Source organism: Cloeon dipterum, chromosome 2 (genome assembly GCF_949628265.1).
Source record: "Cloeon dipterum chromosome 2, ieCloDipt1.1, whole genome shotgun sequence".
Taxonomy (NCBI): domain Eukaryota; kingdom Metazoa; phylum Arthropoda; class Insecta; order Ephemeroptera; family Baetidae; genus Cloeon; species Cloeon dipterum.
Window position 1 is genome coordinate 25,701,489 of NC_088787.1, and position 21,076 is coordinate 25,722,564.

Below are 21,076 nucleotides of genomic sequence, written 5' to 3' on the forward strand. Positions count from 1 at the left end.
GGCAGAAGAATGAAGCTTTACCTAAAAATATTTTAGGACTCTTGAAACTAGTTCTTATTTGTGCCGCATATGATCCAAGCAGCAGCTTCTAGCCTACATTTCCTATCTAATAGCTGAACTGGCATCGAAAGCGCAGTCTGACAGCCAAAACACAAACTTAAGAGCTCTCTACCTCTAGGGAATTGAGTGAGCCGTGCGGTGATGAGAAGAGAGCGGTGTGGTTCTACTCTGTTATCAATCGCTCTTCGGTCCTCCCATCCCATTTGGTAGCTGAAGAACTGTGCATGCGTGATCACTTTTGTCTATGTGGACCGTCACGGAAAACTCACGCCGGTGAACAATTGGGCAGACAGGCAGATATGGAAACATCAGCAGGCAAGGATAAACGGACTTTGAAGATGATATTAGAGCGGAATTCGGCGAGCCGCGGAAACAGGTGGATGTATCGCATCGTTGTGGCCGTCGCGGTTGTGCTGTTGGTGCTGCTGTCCGCCAGGCCTTGTGACGGGCACGACCACCTGGAGCCGCCGTCCTTTCGCTATTCGAAGGAGGCCAACATCAAACAAGAGCACCATGGCCATTCGCACGGCGCCGGTGGCCACCACGGCCATTCGCACGGCGCTGGAGGCCACCACGGCCATTCACACGGAGACGCTGGACACCACGAACACGAGCAAGAACATGAACATGCTCACGGTGACCACGGACAATCGCACGGCCACCACGCACAAGAGAAGGAGCAGGGTACTAGGCCGCCCAGGGACGCACAGGTGTGGCTTGAGGCGATCGGTGCCACCGTGCTAATCAGCGCGGCGCCCTTCTTCATCCTCTTCCTGGTGCCGCTGGACAATAGCAAGGAGCGAGAGCCGCTGCTAAAAGTTCACATTTTGTTCTCCCATCATTCATAGTCGTTAATTTATATTTTTTCATAGGTTTTGCTGGCGTTTGCATCCGGCGGCCTGCTGGGTGACGCTTTCCTCCACCTGATCCCGCACGCCCTTATGGCGCAGAGCGAGATTGAAGGTACCGCCAGTCACTCACATTCGCACAGCCACGGCGGCGAAGGTGAGAGCGACATTCATGGTCATGACATGAGCGTCGGCCTATGGGTGCTCTTTGGCATCATCACCTTTTTGATGGTTGAGAAGCTGGTCCGCCTTCTAAAGGACGGCGACGACCACGGCCACTCGCATGGGCCGAAACAGCCTGAAAAGAAGGAGAAGGAGTCTGACGACGAGTCTGAGAAGAAGGATAGCGCTGACAAAAAGAAGAAAAAGGCTGGCAAAAAGGAGAAGAAAGAAGATAAACCTGGTTAGAACAAATCTGTCAAATTATTTTTAAAAGAAGACACTGTCCAAATATTTACCAAGTGGTATTTACCAGCATGATATTTAACGTTAAAAAACAAAGTTTTTACCAGCTATATTGGTATTTACCAGAAAAGTGACATTTTTATGGTAGTACAATAAGTAGTAGTTGAAAGTTTGCCCCACAGCAAAAAAAAATGGTAAATGTCGGTAATTACCGCTTTTAAATACCACCTGTTATGGTAAAAATATAAAATTCTGGTAAATTCCGAACTCTAAGACACAGACAGTTACTTGCAAAAGCATTGCCATTGAAATCCTCCCAAATATTTGCTTAGCATGTTTAAGTTTGACTGTAACTATTTAATATTTTGTTAGTCTGGATGAAAAACATTACAAACTAAATTTGTTTACAGCCTGTTAAAATTCTGATAGCAACCTTAAAAACCTTGTTTCAGCTGATGATATCAAAGTAGCTGGATATTTGAACCTTGCCGCTGATTTCACGCACAACTTCACGGATGGACTAGCTATCGGTGCCTCTTTTCTGGCTGGCCGGAGCATCGGAGCTGTCACCACAGCAACCATTCTGTTACACGAAGTGCCACATGAAATTGGAGACTTTGCCATCCTCATCCAATCAGGGTGCAGCCGGAAGAAGGTAAAGAGACTTTTTTATGCAAAAAGTACCATTTATTTTAAAGCAAAAACTAAATTCATGCAATCACTACAGATCAAAACATCCTTTAATTCTGCCATGTTTTTTTATGAAACAACATAAAGGAAATTAAAATATTTTGCCACAATTTTTCAATAGGCAATCTTTCTGCAACTGTCCACCGCTGTTGGAGCTCTGACTGGCACATTGGTCTCCCTGCTTGCCGACGGAATAGGTAATAACGGACACTCATTGTGCTGAACGTAGCTGATTGAAAGCTAAATTTGTTCATCAGGTGGAGCGGCCACCAACTGGATTCTGCCCTTTACCGCCGGCGGCTTTATCTACATCGCCACCGTGTCTGTGATCCCGGAGCTGCTGGTGAACACACGCTTCGGACAATCGGTGAAGGAGATCATTGCCCTCCTGGTGGGAGTCTACATGATGGTTCTCATTGCGGATTATGAGTGATAGAAACGCTCGCGTTTGGCGGTTGTGACGTTTCACCGCACCAGCGAACAAGTCTCAGCCATTTATTTATGTGACTGCAGTTCAAAACTAATATTTAATTAGTTGCTTTCTAACTACAAGTCCAGAGTATAGCAGATTTCCATATATTTTACTGAAAGATATATTTAAAAATAAATCGTGTAAGGTTAAATTTTCGATGAGGCTTTGTTACGTTGTGATTAAAATTGCTGCATTTTCCCATGTTCAATTTTTTATTATTTACAATAACTTGCGAGAAAATCAACAGCTGAATTTTTAATTAATGAAATTATCACTACTTCTCAACGTGGATTCTTTAGACAAACTTGAACAACCTGTCCCTGTAGGAAACCTGGCCAGTTCTGAATCGATGCTCCTTCTCGGACTAGAGACAAAATTGCAATTACTCACATGCAATTCATTATTTGAATATATTATGAATTACCCTTTCTTTGTGGAGGAAATAGCCATAAACTAGCATGGGGAAGATGACAACACCAAAAGCGCCCAGGCCGTTTCTCCATGTCGGCTTGAAACGCTCATAGCCTCCAGCTCTCAGCGCCTGGTACCTGGCTACGGCAGGATCGAACTAGGAAGAAAGGTTTTTTTAAAATCATCCGCATCTATCCTGTGCTTAAAGATCAACAATCATTAAGACTTGATAACTTACAACGAAGCCTCCTTCCCCAGATGCATGTCTGTAAGGGTTATGGACTTGCTTGAGGTACTGCTGCTTCAGTTCAGCCGTGCGCTGAATTTTCTGCTTCAGCAAAGCCATTTCCTTGGCTGAAAGGTCCGGGATGTCCGCCATGGCTGGAACGGACAAAATTTAGGCTGTAAGGGCTATAAGTTGGAAATCGAAGACGTTGTTTTGGATCTGGATCGTCTTTCCGCTTTCCGAAACCAGCTGCTTGCAGAGAAGACAGGAGCGCATGCGTTTGGTACAATAATTTTCTTTCGGTAGATGGCGAAAAGAAAACGTGGACTGTGGAAGTCAGTCTAGGAGCTTATTTAGTGTCATTAAATGTCAATAGATGGAGTTTCAATGTTCGATGCTTATTTAATTGACCATTCATTTACAAATCGTGAAGAGTATTTAAAACAAAGCTATACATACAAAACCGATTTTTTTAAGTTTAATTTAACTAATAAAAATAAGAACATATTTGTAAAAAGGTTTATGATTTTTACATTAAATATTAGACTGAAAAATCGAATTTTACATTGAATGATAAAAGTTATACGCTTGATGCTTCAATCTCCGATTCCTACACCCCTGACACGGCTGACACAGCTGTTCAACGTTCAACAACAACACAAACACAGTTAAAAACTGATCAAAGAGGCTAACTTGATTTTCTGCAAATCTGCATTAGCTTTCCGTTTCAAAATCTGCTGACTATCTATTTAAACAGTCAAAATGGCAGATCCAGTATTTTTCGAGCTGCTACACGCGCAAATTGTAAAATATGTTGAGGAGCGACAGACTAAAGATACTGACCTGTCTTCTTTGGACACGATTGGGTTTACTTGTGGCTACAAAATTATCGAAAGGTAAACTTAAAACTATGCCAACGTGAAGTTTTAGTGGTTAATATGTTATTTTGGGATTCTTTTTCCTGTCCAGGCTAACGAGAGATTGGCCTAAATTCAAAGATGAATTGGAAATCGTCAAATTCATCTGCACTGATTTCTGGATGGCAGTTTATGGAAAACAGATCGATAATTTGCGAACCAATAATCAAGGACTGTACGTCCTGCAGGACAACATGTTCAGATGTCTCAACAAAATTGCAATCGGCAAGGAGCACCTGCAAGTGGCGCCTTTGGTAAGACGCGGATTCTTATCAGTAAATATCGGTCATGTATATTGATCATAATCAATGTGTTCCAGTATTACACCTTTACGTGCGGTCTAGTCCGTGGCTCACTCGCGAACTTGGGCGTGCACTGTGTCGTGAATGCTGAAGTTCAGAACATGCCTTCAGTGAAATTCCATATTCAAGTGAACCGACTTTGATAATATTTACGACTGTTAAGACCATATTATATAGTGACTTGATATGACTTTAAAAATGTGTTAAAATTTAAGATTTTGTACTATAATTTGTGTTAAATGAATTCCTTTAAATACAAATAAGATGATCTGCTTTGATTTAAACTGATTTTTTTATCTATATGTATAATTACACTGTTAAAAGTAATTTGTTGACAAACAAAGAGTTTGAATGAACTGATCGATTTATCATAGATTTGAAATATTGAAAGATCATTGAATATTAAAATTAAGGAATTTTCATGGTGTTCCATTATCAGGCTTTAAGGCTCGTTTTAATATATCAAAATAAATGTTTCATTGCTGAAATCACGATTATGACAGGTCTAACTAATCAGCAAAAAATTAATACAGACTAAAGCTACACAAAATTGCTAAATTAAACTTCATTTCTACATTGGTTGAGTAAAAAATACAAATTTTATTAAGCAGCATAATGAGAATATAAAAACTTAAAACCTAATGTTGGGTTGCCTCGCATTGTTAAGGCATTCTCAGGAGTGTCAAAACTGTCAAAGCAACGGAAGATATTTGAGCCGTTCGGTGATCTAATACTAGTTGCCTAATGTCAGAGATGGCACAAGGTGGTTAGTTAAGTGTCTCAACATACTGAAAGAGCTCAACGGGCAGGAGGCGCACTGGCGGCGACTTGCAACTTGCTTATTTTCGCACCTTTCCAGCGGCTTTAGGGACGTTTCAATCAAAGACCTCGATGCGGGGAGGCGAAAAAATGGGCACATTGGGCCCATGCTCCTGTGCGGCAACTCGGGCCCCTAGATTATCCTCTCATGGGTGTTATTGGGACCCCGCTGAGCTCGTAGCCCAAGGGATGTGCTGAGCAGAGGTTAAAAAATGACACATATAAAATAATTGCCTTGTGCCCCTTGTGCGAAAATTTCAGGGTTCCGAAAAACCAGAGTTTTTTACATTTTGCCCGACCCACCTGGGTTTTATTGGGGGGGGGGGGGTGTAATATGGGTTTTACTGGTTTTTTTCGGATTTGCTACTCACCGATTTTTTTTAAGATACGAAGAAATTTAATCCCCATACACCAGGGCTCGCCAATTTTTCAATGCGAAAAAATTGCAGCACTACCTTATTAGCGTTAAAAACAACTGCAAAAAACGCATTTTTTTATTTTCCTGCATTTTTTTTATTTTTGATACAGGAAATATTGTTTTTTTTAGCGTGGTTAAAACTGAAAAACCGGGTGGGGAAAATTTGAAACCCTGGATAATTTCCGTGAAGAAAAGTAAACGCATATATGTATAATTTGAAGTCGCACTGTTTAAATACATTATACAAAGTAAAGAAATTTTGGTTAGTTAATATATTTAGCCACTCAAGCTGCACATTACACAGTTTGGAATTTGTTTTGCAAACTCAACGACCGTACAAGCAACAAGAAGGCAAATTGCAATGATTGCTTTGAAAACGCAGGCACAGCAGCAGGAAAACAAATGAATTGTGGTTGATGTTTGCGTGCGCGAGTTTATGTGTGTTATGTGAGGCGTTCTGTGTTTTGAAAAGCGCTGAGCACAAATTGAAGCACGTTCGTCGCCGGTGTAGCGAAGGACGCCTCATGATAAATGGCCTGGGAACAGAAAACAAATGCCCGCCGCGCGCAGCCATTCAACAAAGTGAGTTTCGCTGGCTGCCTTGTGTTTTATGTCACTTTCTCAGTGACCTCATCACGTCTTGTTGAAAGCGTGCAACTCTCGTCTTTGAGAAGGCGGCGAAATAAGAGCAAAAGCAGCTCGCGAGAAAGCCAAATCACCATCATTATCCTCTTGCAAAGAAAACAAACAATCGCCCTCTGTGTTTTGAAAGCATTAAAATTTGAGCATCGCAAGCAATTTTAATACCTTCAGTTTTCAGCTAGGCGCTTTATTTGTTATTGTTGGAATTTTCGACCATTAATATTCCAATGAAATGTGATCATATTCGCATATCGTTCGTGCCGCGGGAATACGGCCCATCTCCATCTCGCATTTTGTAAAGAATGGTCCTGCGTCACCACCGCAAAACTCTTCTTTTTTCAATTCATCTCGTGAGTATTGTTTGCTTGTTTTGAAGCAATCTGGAGTATAAATTTAGGTACAAATCACCATGGACATTGTACAATTATTACTTATTACTGATTTCGATTAGTAATTGTTTGAAATAAACGTACTCGACGCAATGGATGGTATAGACACATATTCACATATTGATACGAAATCAACTTGTATCCTATAGTTACTCGCAATTTGCGAACAGTAGCAAAGGGACAGTAGGATCCAGGTCGATTTCGTATCCTGTGCCTACCATCCATAATATAGTCAACACCCTTTTGGCATGGGTGCTCAGATTTGGAAGACATTTGCTAGAGGGCTTAGAAGTAATATGCACGCGTATATATAGCACCCTAAATTATTGCTGGTCCCATATTCCTAAAATTGCTTATTTTACAGGGGCTCAAAGCGTGTGATTTTTTAAAAAGGTGATATTTACCCAGAGAATATATAACTTTTGGCAAGATATTTTGGTAAGTAAAAAAACTGGTGCTATAGATATATTGTTGTACTTTTTCCGTTTAAACAAGACGCTTTATAAGATGTGGTTTTGGAAGTTTATTTAGACGATTTTAAATGCTTCAAATAGCTCAATGAAATAATATTCGTGCTCATTGGTCTCTTGACGATTGGAAGCCCAGAAAAAATAGTTGATCGTCTAAATTTCAAACTTTTAAATATAGTAATAAAATATCACACTGTTATATTAGGAAAGGTGCGTGCCAAGCAGAAAATTTGATTCTGAGAATCATGAAACAGATTTATTTTTAATTCCGCCAAGTAAAATCGATTACATTAAACATTTTAGTTTTTAAAGCAAAATAAGTTTGCTATCTCTAAACTTTGGATATCTTGGATTTTAAAAGATGTTGAGGCACCAATAAATAATATTAGCAACTTTAATTCAAATACACGGTTGTATAATATAATACATAATATTATACAGTTCATAAAAAGTCTTCAAATTCTCCCCTTTACTTTTAAATGTATTTTGTTGACAAATTACTAGATTGAGAAATTATGTGCCTTTCATACGTCATCGCGCACAACCATTTTACAAATGTCGCATATTTAGGCTTGCACAAACAAGTTTAACCCGCGCGGGCGCTATTAATGCGTTCGCATGTTAATTTTCGGCGATAATTTATCGGCGGGCAGCTATACGAGAGGGAAGAGAAGAGGCCTTTTTGTGTCGGCTCGGAGGAAATTTACGTGGCGGGCGCGACTCAAAGACAGCTCGGCGGACGAATTCCCAGCGCGGCTGCCGCTGCTCTCTGTCACATAAAACGCGCACGCTCATATATTAAAATATACACGTCAGCACACATACTAATGTGTACGCTTGCCTGCGAGCTCATCAAGCCATATATTTTGTTACACGAGAACGCATGTTCGCCTGCCGCCGCAGTAATGTAGCATGGGCGTGTTGTACAAATAATTTTGGCTGTCTGCCGAGAGCGCGCGCGAGAGAGAGAGCGACCACTCTAGATAAATTTCCTGCCCTCTTCATCTGCCTCCGAGATTCTCTTTAAGAGCCGCGCAGAGGCAACGGCAGCCCTTTATTTCTCATCTTAAAAGCGGCAGCACCAGTGTGTCAACATCAATAAATAAAGTCGGCTGCACGAGCAAATTAATTCCGAGGATTTACCGCGAACATGTGAGTTTTCGGATGCTAATGGAGTTAATTTTCCCTTCCTGAAGACTAATGATTCTAATGCCGGCACTCCTCATTCGCAGCCAATTATGTTTGTGTACAAATTTACGCGCGCTCTGCATAAATAACCCATTCGTCTCTTAAGCATCCTGCACCCACGCTAAATATTATAAAACATACTCGAGCACAGGCTATTATTAATCGTTTTTGCTTCACACCGTTCTCCACAATGCCGAACAATTAAGTTCTACTTTTGATATTAAATAGTTAAAGTAGTGTGATATTGATAGGTCAGAAAGATGATTTGTTATTTACGAAATTAGTTGTTTATTTACTGGAGGTTGTTAAATTTAAAATCATAAAAAATTTGCTGTTTGTGAGAATTAAGGTGGTTTTCTAATTTCTTCACATGACTTAATTAATATGATGCATTTATTTTTTTCCACCTTCGGAAGTATACAATTAAGAAAGATTAGTTTGCCATTTTTCACCCAAAATATATATTAGAAACGGATATAACGCAGTCTTTTTGACTATATAGTTAAATTGATGTTTTGTTAAAGGTTATATATTATATATTTATACTGCCTTGTCTTGGAGTTTAAGGGGCCGCAATATAGCGCTGCATGCTGTCCATTTCAAAACCTTTACAATTAAGATAATTCGTTTTAAAATGATATTGAAATTTCAATTTAACCCGCAAGGAAATTTTGGAAGAGAAGCTATGTAGTAAAATTATTTTTAAGATGTTGCTGCTGGGAATAATTTGGCTGTTGGTCTCTCATTTCCGGTAAATTTTTAATTGTATTTAAATTTCTTAGCATTACAATCTCGGAAAGAATATTTCATTACATCTTGAGGTTTATTTTCTTTAAAACATTTAAAAAAATTTACTCTCAGTTTACCAGAACTTTTAAATCAATTTCGAAAAATCGTTAACTTCAAACTGTCTAAGATTAATGAAACAATTTCAATACTATAAACACACAAGTTTCCGCTAAAAAGAAAAAAGTGGTCAATCAAATTTGTTTCTAATTCCTTAAAGCAATATCGGCAAGGCAGGAAATTATAAAAGTAACGTTGTCAAGTTGAGTAATACAGGTGTTAGTTGCACCAGACAATCATTTAGAAAGTTCAAAATTGCTACAAATAAAGTTCCAATAACTCTTAAGAATTAAAAATCATTTGCCTCCATAAGGAATTTGTAATTTGAACCATTTTGAACTAAAATTTAATAGTTGGTTATACAACAACTAAAACCACAACAACGAGGATATGTCTTTAAAGAAGTTTCCTTTAGAAAAACGGAAAAATATGCTACTCGCTATGCACGGAGGATGATGCATTTTGTATATCAATACTGAAACACTAAAATTTAACTTGATTAAACTACAAATTGTCAGCTACACACTATCTTTGTTTATTATAGATACCTTATTATATTATTATTAATTATACCTTTAAAATTAATTTAATAAATATGAATAAAGTTATTTTTAAATTCAGTAAAATGCTTCATTTATTATCTATGATTATCAATTTTCATGCTGATATCTGCAATAAAAATGCTTTCGAATATAAAACAAAGCCAAATCGATATTTTTATCCTCAAATTAATATAATTAACATGCCAATTTAGCATTGAGAAAACTCACGCATTTTTGGGCTTCGTCTATTTCAGAATCCATTTTAGTGATTAAAATTTGGACGATTTTTATTATCGTCTTGACGCCGCGGCAGGCTGCCTGATTTTACTACATGAAAATGCGCGCATCGCACGCGTCATCCACCGCACACTTTATCCTGCTGCCTTGGAGTGCTGCCATGTAACCGCGGTCTCGAGCACAATTTTTTAATTAAATTGGATTTGACAACGCATGGTGGACGGAGGAACCGGTCCGCAGCGCGCGCCTCTGAAAAGTGAGAAACGGGCCCACTGCGGCTGTTGATTTACAACACCCCGCAACACCCATAATATACCAGGTGAAATGCGGATAGGCAACCTGGATAGTAGGATTGTTCCACAGGTTGCATACATTGGAATCTGCAGAGAATAGCGCTATAGTAAAAAATAAAACATTTTTCCGGCGGAAGTTTTTCTGCTCTAGCGAGTAAATTTAATTTGTCAAGTAAATTAGTAATATTTTTGAATATGAGTGGATAACCATCGCATAGCATATTTTTATGGGGCTTTTGGCCGAATTTCCTTAAAATCATAGATCGTTGTTGCCAAAAACCATGTACAAATTTTCAACATTTTTAAGCAGGAATGACCAATAAATTATTATTGTGCTCGTATTTCTTGCGTCACCTGATGCTCCGAGCTGAAGCAGTCCATTTAGCGCGTTTTATCTCGTTGCACACTGTCTTTTGCGTGTTTTTGATTAACGTTGTTTTTAAAAGCCGATAAAGAGCGAATGTTTCTCAATATTAACATTAACCTGAACGTGCACAAATGCCGTGTTTTTGTAAACAAAGCTAAAATGATCTCTAGGGAAACTATTGAACCGCGTCTCGCAAATCATTGTTATGCTTTTGCATAACCAGCAGAAATCTTCAACAAGCACTGCAATATTAAGGTGTCGCAATGCTGCGGTCTGCTTTTCAGTCAAATTCCGTTCCGGTGAGCGAGGGTGCGAAGATCTCTCGCACGAGGCCGAGGCCCGAGGCGCAACAACTTTGTGTTTTAGCTCTCGCATCTTTGTAAGCGCGCGCGTGTGTGTGCCGCGGTGATATTTTTATTTGCCGGCACTGCGAGGGCAGCAGACTTTTAATTTGGTGAACGAGAATGGAAGTGCGTTAAATGTTGCGTTGCGAGGCGCTCGCGTTCGTGATGAGTCGGCCTATTTATTGCATTAATCGAGTGTCGGAATGCTGGGCGCAAAGCACGCGTGACTGGCAGCCATCATGTTTCTATTTCTCGGCCGGCTTGGCGCTCCGCCTGCGGCGGCGCGGCATTGGCCGGCCACTACCCCCACCATCGCGGTGCGCGGGCGGAAGGGGTGTGCGCGCCGGAGGCAGCCAGCCTCAGCGGGCGAACCGAAGCGACAAGCGCCAACGGCACGCCTGATTTGCGCCGATTCCAGTCGAGTTGCGCTGCCAATATTATTATTAGCTGCCTGCCGATTGTCCGACCGCGTCCATCCGTCCGCTCATCCGCACGTCCGACCGACCGTCCGTCCGACGCACCAGCGGCCGCCAGCGCGCCGTCATGGACACAGGTAATTAGCGCCGATTCTTCTTTTCGCCCCGAGACACACACGCCGACAGTCTCTATACCACGACTCACTAACGTTCCTCTCGGTGCGTGCGACCGTGCAAACCAAATATCTGCGCCTTCTAACCTGAGACTTGTGCTTGCCGTCCGACAAACCAACCGACCGACCGACCGGCTGTCTGCGAGTGTGCGACACGCACCGCAGTGCGTGTGAGTCAGTGCTTTTTAATTGCTTTCGCTCTTGCTGTGTGAATATTCGCAACCGCCTTAAGCCCGAGGGACATGCTGAAGTTTTGTTTTCCACGCGGTCAACACTTTTAGTGCAAGTATGTTTCCTGTTTCCGGGTAATTGATATTTCTGATAAAAAGTGATCCAGCGGGTGAAAAAGAAACGTTCAAAGTTGGAGCAAAATTCATAAATGATAATTTTAGTTTTTTAAGATAAAATTTTTAGCTCTCTTCAAATTTAGCAGTATAGAATGAAATAATTAATCATATCAGTAATAAGCCTTATTAGGCCATAATACCCTTTAATTGGAAAAATTAAAGGATAAAAATTAATTGCTTGTATTTATTAATTGTTTTATCTATATAAAAATAAACTTTTATATTCTTAGTATTGCGCGCCTTGCGCGTTTAAAAAATTGTCTATTCCATTTATTGTTGCAAAAGCACGCTTTAACAAGTTGTTCAAATGCGCACGAAAACACATGATTTTATTCCTATAATATAATTCAAAAGGCAAAATTGATTATGTACACAGTACACAGGCCCCAGAAATTTTTGAATTCCTTTGAAAAGAGAAAAAAACAGTTTTGACCTGTAGTGATTTTAAAACTAGTGAAGAAAATTTCATTCAGTTGTAGGTGGTATTTTTCAATTCGCTTTCACTTTCCTCTGTCCGTGTGCAGCGTACAAAGCAAAATAGAGAAATTCCATTGCATTCAAATTGATAAATAATGTATAATTTGAACTTTAAAGAAATATGTAAATTTTCACTATTATTCCCCCATAAACTTTTCGTTCTATATTCTGCGTACAGTTTTTATCAGAAAAGACCTGGGTTGGAATAGTTATGACGATCGGCTATATTTATTGCATCATCTTTAGAGCCGTTTAGAGCCTAAATGAGCACAATAATATATGTATACCACGTAATATTCAGACTTTTGAACAATATTCTTTGAGTCATCCAACACGATCTGGAGTGCCTTAAACTGTCTAAAACCGTCTAAATCACTTGTTATTGGTCAATATAAAAAGCTGCACGTGTATATATTTTAATCTTAATTATTTTTGCCATATACCAGGGTATCTAATTTTGGGTTCGCTTTCAACGCATAAATCCAACCCTATAAATTTCATCAAAGTAAAGGCAAAATAAAAAAATAGCTTGATGGAATGATTTTATGATCTGACAATTTTTGCAATGAATTTAATTGTATTGCCTTTTGCTGAAAGCCAATATTCACTCTGTCGGTGGTGCGGATAAGGAGTGTCTCGTCATTTTAACAATTCAAATAACACATCACTGGCGGCCGAGCGTGTACTTGGCAGTGTTTGCCGAATGCTCCAAAGCCAAATTGCCTGCGCGATGCGCCTGATTGCCTGCTTTTCTCGGCGGTGCCATAATACTTGCGATGATTCTTGAACGACTGCTTGTGAGATGTTGACGAAATACACTTCAGATAATAGTCTGTCAGCACTTCCAAGTTACGCGCGCCCAAATCTGGCCCTTATTATATTCGTGCTATCGCGGTGTTTGCGTCTGTGATGCTGTGTGTGTACAGCTCATTTAATTTTGAGAGCAAAAACACACAAAACCGAGGCTACCGCACTGGCCACTCAATCCTATTAGCTGAGCAGCCGCGAGACTTTAATATAACTTTCTGTTTGACCGAATGACAAAGCTAATTCTTCTCGCTGATGCTGCTGAAGCCTTCCGATGAGAAAGAACTCCTTGTTGTGTGTATTGAGGATCGTGTTCCTCTTGCCGTTCTGCTCCAAAACCATCGCGGGTTCGTGGAGGCAACTATACAGGGTCAAAAACCTTAGACATAATATATATGCTCGCACGCTAAAAACCATTGAAGAGTACATTTTAAATTTGAATGTTAAATAGTAAAACGTTTTCCCACGACTATATCACTTTGGTTTGTAGAAAAATTAAGAGCAGCTTTAAAAAGTTTTTAATATTATATAATGTCGCAAAATAATTTTGCGTTTTATGTTTACGTGCATACACGCCTCTTATTTGTTACAAAAGCCGTGGGATGGAAAAACTTATCTCGGAAAATGTTAAAATTTGAGAAATTTAAATTGAAATTATTTTTGCTGTTTGATGAGTTACTCAAAATATAACTGATCAATAAAACAATTCATAAAACGGTATCATCTCTTCACATTTATTATATTTAGTTATTATAATTTCGTACAAGCGATTACGGCTGGAAAACTTTTTGTGGAGGTATGCAACCATTGCAGTACACATGCAACGAAGTTGCATAGCTAAAAATCCTTGTGCGTTTTGTGCTGCATGCTCTACTTTTATTTAACCTTTGCTCAGCATATCCCGTGGGCGATAAGCTCACCATAGGTTCCAATAAGCGTCCACTGAGCGGATAACATGGGCCGCAGATGGGCTTTTGGGCCCAATGTGGCCATCTTTTCGCCTCCCCGCACCGAGTTCTCTGATTGAAACGTCCCTAAAGCCGCTGGAAAGGTGCGAAAACCAGCATGTTGCAAGTCGGCGCCAGTGCGCTTCCCAGTTCCAGAGACTGTTGAGCTATTTAAGCATTTCGAGTCACTTTTGCCATCTCTGACATTCAGTGATATATAAAAGATCCCAGAAATGCTCAAATATTTCCCACTGCTTTGGCAGTTTTGGCACTCCCACTAGCATCATATATAGCTGAAAAATTACAGAATTTTTTACTCCCCTATCTATATCAATAGATATACAATTGATTGTGAGTAACGAGAATTTAGATCCTTACAAAATGTTCAATCCTTATATATTTTTTTTTCGACAGGACAGGAGTAATTAAATGCAGCAGGGGGCAGGACGTGAATAACCAAAATCGCAGCTTTTCAATTCGTTTCGTTTAGCTCAAGTAAATCAGGAGAATAGAGAAAAACTGGAGTTTGTTTTATTATTTATGTAAAAACAAAATAATGCACAATAGACATGCATTTTTTATTGGTTCACCTCTTTCGAGATGGCGAACAACTCGCGAAAACTCCGCGTCCCAAAAACATCGCGAAAGAATATAACTTGGTCGCACGGGCCTCACTAGAGGATGCCCAACACATAAAATTTCGAGCTCAAGTTACTGCCCCTGCACTGCACCGGGTCCTTTTTTTGAAACGCTTGGCATTTGTCCCGTGAAATTGGTTCACGCTTTTGCTATGGAAAGATGCAAACCATAGCAAGAAGTACTGCTGCAATCCACCCCAATCTGAATGGACTCGCCATTGCAATGCAGAATCAAATAATGTGTAGGCACAAATCAGCCCTCACTCGACCCACAACATCGCTCAGATTCTCACATTGCAAGTGCACGGTTCAACAAAGCGAGTCAACGGCTTGGGGTTGAAAATACTTAGCAGGAAGCAGGATGTGAAAAATACAGCTATTTAAGTTTTGAATTTTATTTAGATCGAGTATTTTAATTCAGAAGAACAGGGATAAAATAGAGCGTATTTTATTTTGTGAAAATAAACAACTATATAAATCTATAACTTTAGACACGGATGGTTCAGTATTTTGAGAATTTTCGATGAGCAAAACTGATTACTTTTTTAACGCTCTTAAAATTCTTAAATTTATTTTTATAGCCTGAGAAAAACATTGTTTTTAAATATATTCGTTTGATCGCAGTTTCGGATCATAATCTAGCAGGGTATTCGATAAAAATTGCAGTTATTTTTCCGCACTTAAATTAATGATTTATTTATTGGCACAAGAAAGTCATTTGTTTTGCGTAGCGGCTTAAAAATGTTTAGTACACACACCGACACGACACGTTTTTTGCACACTGATGTTACAGTTACATATGTGTGAGCGACCCCGCGAAATTTGACTTCTTGGTCGGCCGTCATCGTTGCCGACAGCTGAGAGCATCCCCTGCCAGAAAGGAGAGACGAGATGAAGCATCGCGCGGGTGACAGGCCCGGCGGAGCTGTGCAAGCGCGTCTTTCCCTCTATCTCTTGCTCTTTCGTGACAAATCGCCTCTTCGTCATGTGCACGGACGCTGAAAAAGAAACCTCGAGACACGAGAATATCCATCCGCACCGTCGCTCTTGAACGGTGAAAAGCAGTCGCAGCCTCCTACTTATTTTATACATCTGCTGTGAATTTATTCGCTCAAATTTGGTTGCCAATCATCGGCTAAATGTTTCCAGACCAATTTTTTCATAGGCGAAAGAGATTTATTTCAAGTAAATATCTTGCGCAAGAAACATTTTGGGATGTCTTTAATGATTCAGAATCATTTAAAATACTTCACTGTCTGAGACGTTATGAGCAAAAATAATTGCTTATTCATATGAAATAAATCAATAGTTACTTAACAAACTTTCGTGCCTTTTAAGCGTTGTACTTATCACAATCGTACATTGCGCTTGCCAAAGCTGTTTTTAAACTGTGTCATTTCCCTTCTTTAAACAATAACTGTAACTGCTATATTTATCGTCTCGGGAAATTAAAAACAATTTTTTTTACACGCAATATTGCCAAAATCATGTTGAAAATTAAATGCTTCCAAGAATTGCAACTTATTGTGACGCACGTGGGTAGACTAATAGGAATTAATGCTTAATTTGAATCAAATTACTAAGCAAAACTGAAGGGGAAAGCTGACAATATTGGTAAAAATTTAATAGTCCGTCATAAATAGCATTTGATATTTTAGGCCTGTTGTTTCTTTACAACTAATTGTCTGAGTGCGGGTGGAATAAATTAACGAATGCTATTAATGCTGTCTGTCAGCTACGAGGGGTTTGAATAATTTACCATCCACGAGTCAGATGCTTCGAAAAATTTAGCTGCGGTCGGTGTGTGCACATTTCGGTCGCGCTTGTTTTACACATAATTATATATACTCTGATTCTCAGCGTCCGTCTCATTAGATGGCATGTTTTCGTTTTGATATTGGGCCACTTTGTCCGCTCAATGGTCCGCATTGTGCTGAGCATGGGCGCAACAATGCGTCGGGGCTGTTTTCGGGCGGAACAAGAAGACGCGTTTCTTCCACTGCCCGACGCACAAACGCCTCGCATGCTTCTCTCATAGTCAGCAGCCGGCCCATATAATATCCTTTGTCCGCTGGGCGCGCAACCCGAGAAACTGCAGGCAGAGCTTCGGTGTCAATGCTATTCCTGTCCTTTCTCAATAAAGATGTGTGCAAGCCCTGTTAATGAGCAGCACGTGTGCCCCCGGCGCGGGTGCTCTTTGCCCCTCACCCGCCCGCCGCAGCCCGACCGAATTTGTTTATTGTAACAGAGACTGTATTATGAGAAAACGCTGGCTCAAAACACACACGCACACATCCGAGCCAGTCTTAATATGCCTTGTGCAATCCACTTGGTTGGAGGCAAAACAAAAGCGATTTTGCAGTGCCATGTAAGAATACGAAAACTTTGTTTTATTTGGGAAAAAAACTTTTAACATGTGTTTTACACGAAAAAAATATGCATGTACTTCTCTTCTGATATTTACTGGCGTTAAACAATCATCTCTTGGACTCACACACGAGCCGAAAAAGTTATCTCATTATATTTATTCTCAGCTTGAAGGTCTCATTCTCAATGACCCGTACAAGACTTCAACGCGTGCACTTTGTTGAAAAAAATGTAGAAGGTCGCGATGGTTTTCCGCCTTTTCTCGTGGGTCAAAATTCTCAATTTGTCATACACAAAGGCTCATTATGCATTTGCCTAATTTGCGAACATACGCTATGGTTGCCTTGATTTAAACATGCAACACAAAATATTGGATCGACACCAAATTTCCTTTCCATTTCTTAATTTGTTGGTGATTTTAGTGGATCAATAGTCGAATTAATTTTCTTATCGAAGCTAAAAGTGAATACAATTCAGGAATAATGATAGCTGAAATACAATAATTTGTGGCAAAATTTCAAGCAGAAAAATAAGAAGTTGACTTTGTTACATGGACTATATGAAATTGATTTTTTTAAATTAAAATTTGAAAAGCTATATACTAGTTTTTTTAGTAAATTGCTTCACACGCTTTCCAACAACCATTTACAATTAATCAATATATCATTATAACATTCTTTTTGTGTAAATCGTATGTATTCGCCCCCCCCCCCCCCACACTGGTCTCTTAAAATCAGTCGTTATATCAATTGCTGTGGTATAGCCACCCTAGTAGCCCCCCCCCCCCCCCCCCCCCGATAGATTTTAAGATAAGATTATAAGCTAAAAAGGAGACGTACATTTTTATGACTCGCTTGATTGTGTTTAGAAAAATTTACTCAATTTCTGCCTCCCATTGTTGCAGATTCGCAGTTACAACAATATGGCGAAGTTAACCAACTTGGCGGCGTGTTCGTGAACGGGCGTCCACTGCCCAACGCAGTGCGCTTGCGCATCGTCGAGCTTGCGCAGTTGGGCATCCGACCATGCGACATTTCGCGGCAGCTGCGCGTGTCGCACGGCTGCGTTTCCAAGATCCTGGCGCGCTACCACGAAACCGGCTCCATACTGCCGGGGGCAATCGGGGGCAGCAAGCCACGCGTCACCACCCCCAGGGTGGTCACCTACATCCGCGAGCTCAAGGTCAAGGACCCCGGCATCTTTGCGTGGGAGATCCGCGACCGGCTGCTCGCCGACGGCGTGTGCGACAAGTTCAACGTGCCGTCGGTCAGCTCCATCAGCCGCATTCTGCGCAACAAGGTGGCCCCCGGCACGGGGTCACCGCAGTCTCCGCCGGGGCCACCGTCACCCCACCCGCCGCCGCCACCACACCACCAAACCGCAGCCCTTTACTCGAGTTTCTTCCCTGCAGCGGCGGCGTCGGCGCCATTCGGCGCACCAAAGATGCCGCCTCAGGTCGTCTGCCCCACGGGCCCTCGGGGCCACTGTTGGCCCAGTTCGCACTCGGTTTCGGACATCTTGCGCCTGTCGCAGCAGCAGCCCCAGTCGGCCAGCAACTACTACATGTATTTGCAAGGGTGCAGTTCCGTGGTCGGTCACCAGCCGGGCGGCCTGGCTCACCACCAGACCACCTCCCTCTGACCGCCACACGTTGGCCCCCCTTCGCGTTGTGGAGTTCACCTCTGAAGCGCTTAGACTGTATCCCTTCGATGCCGTTTCGCAGCAACCGGTGGTTTTAGGAGTGACCACTGCGTCAGGCGCCACTGGATATCAAGGAGTCTGAATTTTTAATTTTTAAGTTGCTCACGTTGGTACCAAACGCCAGGGGACGATTTCTCCTTAACACACTAATGTTTTAACTGTATTTTGCCGATTACAAACCATTGCATTCAAATAAATTTAGGCCAGTCAATTAAAAATTTAATATGGCGTATATGAGTGATAATTCAAATTTTAAAATTTAAAAAGATGATGGTCTGAATTGAAGTCTTTCAATTTGGTTTAATTTCTTTGATTGACAGGTAAACAGTGCCCCAGGCCTATCCAAATCGTACATACGAAATATGTTTAACTCTATTGTTAATCCTGAATGAGCTATCTTCACTCGAGATAGATATTTCCATTGAAACTGTACCCTCGTAGCTTATTAGTCATAATATTTTTCTACCAGTTTCGGTTTCACAGTAAAGCAATCTATATATATTTCATAAATAAGAAAACTCAACCAATGGTTTAAGATGACTAATAAGCATCGAGGATGAGGTCTGGTTTGCAATTTTTAATACGTCAAAATGTTCAAAACCATGAGGAGAAATATATTTCAATATTTAAATTATTGTTTTTAAAAATAAAATTTTAGCTGTCTTTATGTCCTCTGGTGTCAGCTTCGGACCTTTAAAACGTTTTATTAATTATGAGAATTTAAACGGTTTTACACCGTGGCGTTACGTCTGCTGGTCACTCGCAGAAAATCGGTTCGCGAGAGCAAAAGCAAAACGTTCACTGCTTTGGCGAGTGAAAATGTTGTGATAAAAACAAAGATTCGCAGCGTGCCAGTGAAGTCAAACAAGTCGACTGCGTGTTGTGACATGAACGATTTTTTCCCTCTGAGCGAGACGAAAACTAAAGAACTAATTAACATTCTTATGTGTGTTCAAGTATGTGTCGGCGTTGCTTGTGGTCGTTTTAATTGTGTATCAAAATTGAGGCATTTTTTACAAGTTAATTTTAGCTTAATACGCCCGCCCCAGCTGAGAAATCAGCACGTGGGCTTACGAAGTCATATATATATACATACGAATATTGTACACACGCACAGTCTTAATAATTATTTAACGATTTACTAAACATTTCTTGGAACTTCTGGAGGATAAATCACGGGTCGCTTCCCTGGAATTCGGCGATACAACGTTCAACCACCCAGCAGTTTTAATCTTCCTTTCCTGTGACTTTTCCTATTTTGAAGAGTAATTTTATTTATATATGAATGATATTTAATTAAATAAAAACGAAACAAACTATATCCAACGCTCTTCTTCCTTTATTTCTCCAGCAGCATACAGTTAGTTGCATTATTCGATAATAGTTTGAAAAAATTATGTTGGGCGCGCAGATGCTGTGAAACAAAGCACAAGCTGCTCTCGTGTGTGAGTGTGTATTAGCCTTGCCGACTGACTTTTCCAATTACAGCAGAGAATGAGACGCGAGTGAGACTAGAGCGCCGAGTCTGAGTCTCGAGTTTCAGCTTCAGATGCGCCTTCCCTTATTAAAAATGCCGAGTAAAAAAGATATGCGCTCTCTTCGGCCTTAAAAGTATCAAATATCAATTAACTAAATCAAATGCAGAAGGTTTCAAAATCTGCAGTCAAAAAGAGGAAATTGTGGACAGGTTCGAAATTTGTAACCTCTAGGTTCTAATTCTGACACAAAATCTTGAAAGCTAAAAATGACAACTTTTGTGTTCACTAGATTTTCAACTTTAGACTGAAAGTAATTTAAAAAGAAATATAAATATTTATTTGAAAGTTTCATATAATTTAACAACAGAAAGTTACAAAATCCGAATTTATTTATAAGATAATTTTAGTTAAATCTGGGTTAATCTTAGTTAAAACAGTGGTAAAGTGAGTTTTATTATTAAAGGTGAGTAACTTAAGTAGTCACTTTCTTGGATTTACAAAAAGTCACGAGTTAGATTCCCGTATCAAGTAATTTTTTGCTTATAAAATAAATGTCACCTAGTTTCATTAATTTATGTTCGCAGAGGAAGTTTTCTGAATTTAAAAAAAAAATCCGAAATAAAAATTTGGGCCACCTCTTGAACGATTTCAAGCAAAAAGGGGCAACCTTTCAACTTCTTTGCGAGATTGACTTCAAACGAGCTCGAGGATGCAGATTCAAGAATTTATTTTAACTTTAAGGGTTTATGAGAGAGCACGAGAGGATAGGAGCCTAATATACCATTATTTCTGAATCTGGGGGAAACGCGAGGGCGGCGGCGAGGAAGTGATCTTCTTTT

At 40.2% G+C, this 21,076-nt stretch overlaps 4 protein-coding genes across 4 annotated transcripts; 3 read left to right on the plus strand and 1 right to left on the minus strand.

Moving 5' to 3' along the window:
- The first annotated feature begins 177 nt into the window (after positions 1-177).
- Positions 178-2,678, plus strand: Catsup (Catecholamines up). Its single transcript, XM_065481016.1, has 5 exons — positions 178-878; positions 933-1,311; positions 1,766-1,968; positions 2,125-2,200; positions 2,261-2,678. The coding sequence occupies exons 1-5, from the start codon at positions 285-287 to the stop codon at positions 2,434-2,436; spliced, it is 1,428 nt and encodes a 475-aa protein (XP_065337088.1). The 5' UTR covers positions 178-284; the 3' UTR covers positions 2,437-2,678.
- ND-B15 (NADH dehydrogenase (ubiquinone) B15 subunit) lies at positions 2,669-3,377 on the minus strand. The gene is made up of 3 exons (XM_065481017.1): positions 3,125-3,377; positions 2,900-3,043; positions 2,669-2,839 (listed from the first exon to the last, which is right to left on the minus strand). The coding sequence occupies exons 1-3, from the start codon at positions 3,263-3,265 to the stop codon at positions 2,771-2,773; spliced, it is 354 nt and encodes a 117-aa protein (XP_065337089.1). The 5' UTR covers positions 3,266-3,377; the 3' UTR covers positions 2,669-2,770.
- Positions 3,378-3,760: 383 nt separating this feature from the next.
- On the plus strand, positions 3,761-4,594 carry Trs33 (trafficking protein particle complex subunit Trs33). Its single transcript, XM_065478101.1, has 3 exons — positions 3,761-4,008; positions 4,082-4,283; positions 4,349-4,594. Exons 1-3 carry the CDS (start codon positions 3,875-3,877, stop codon positions 4,472-4,474), a joined length of 462 nt encoding a protein of 153 aa, XP_065334173.1. The 5' UTR covers positions 3,761-3,874; the 3' UTR covers positions 4,475-4,594.
- Positions 4,595-11,256: 6,662 nt separating this feature from the next.
- On the plus strand, positions 11,257-20,080 carry Poxm (Pox meso). Its single transcript, XM_065478870.1, has 2 exons — positions 11,257-11,439; positions 17,963-20,080. Exons 1-2 carry the CDS (start codon positions 11,430-11,432, stop codon positions 18,697-18,699), a joined length of 747 nt encoding a protein of 248 aa, XP_065334942.1. The 5' UTR covers positions 11,257-11,429; the 3' UTR covers positions 18,700-20,080.
- Positions 20,081-21,076: the final 996 nt, after the last annotated feature.

What these genes read in the sequence shown, in the direction of transcription:
- Catsup (XM_065481016.1), top strand. Translation starts at nt 285, where the DNA reads ATGCGTGATCACTTTTGTCTATGTGGACCGTCACGGAAAACTCACGCC. An exon ending in CAGGGTGCAGCCGGAAGAAG is followed by an intron (nt 1,969 to 2,124) that starts GTAAAGAGACTT and finishes ATTTTTCAATAG; the next exon opens with GCAATCTTTCTGCAACTGTC. An exon ending in CCTGCTTGCCGACGGAATAG is followed by an intron (nt 2,201 to 2,260) that starts GTAATAACGGAC and finishes TTTGTTCATCAG; the next exon opens with GTGGAGCGGCCACCAACTGG.
- ND-B15 (XM_065481017.1), bottom strand. Translation starts at nt 3,265, where the DNA reads ATGGCGGACATCCCGGACCTTTCAGCCAAGGAAATGGCTTTGCTGAAG. An exon ending in CTGGGGAAGGAGGCTTCGTT is followed by an intron (nt 3,044 to 3,124) that starts GTAAGTTATCAA and finishes CTTTCTTCCTAG; the next exon opens with TTCGATCCTGCCGTAGCCAG. An exon ending in ATTTCCTCCACAAAGAAAGG is followed by an intron (nt 2,840 to 2,899) that starts GTAATTCATAAT and finishes TTTTGTCTCTAG; the next exon opens with TCCGAGAAGGAGCATCGATT.
- Trs33 (XM_065478101.1), top strand. Translation starts at nt 3,875, where the DNA reads ATGGCAGATCCAGTATTTTTCGAGCTGCTACACGCGCAAATTGTAAAA. An exon ending in GGCTACAAAATTATCGAAAG is followed by an intron (nt 4,009 to 4,081) that starts GTAAACTTAAAA and finishes TTTCCTGTCCAG; the next exon opens with GCTAACGAGAGATTGGCCTA. An exon ending in ACCTGCAAGTGGCGCCTTTG is followed by an intron (nt 4,284 to 4,348) that starts GTAAGACGCGGA and finishes AATGTGTTCCAG; the next exon opens with TATTACACCTTTACGTGCGG.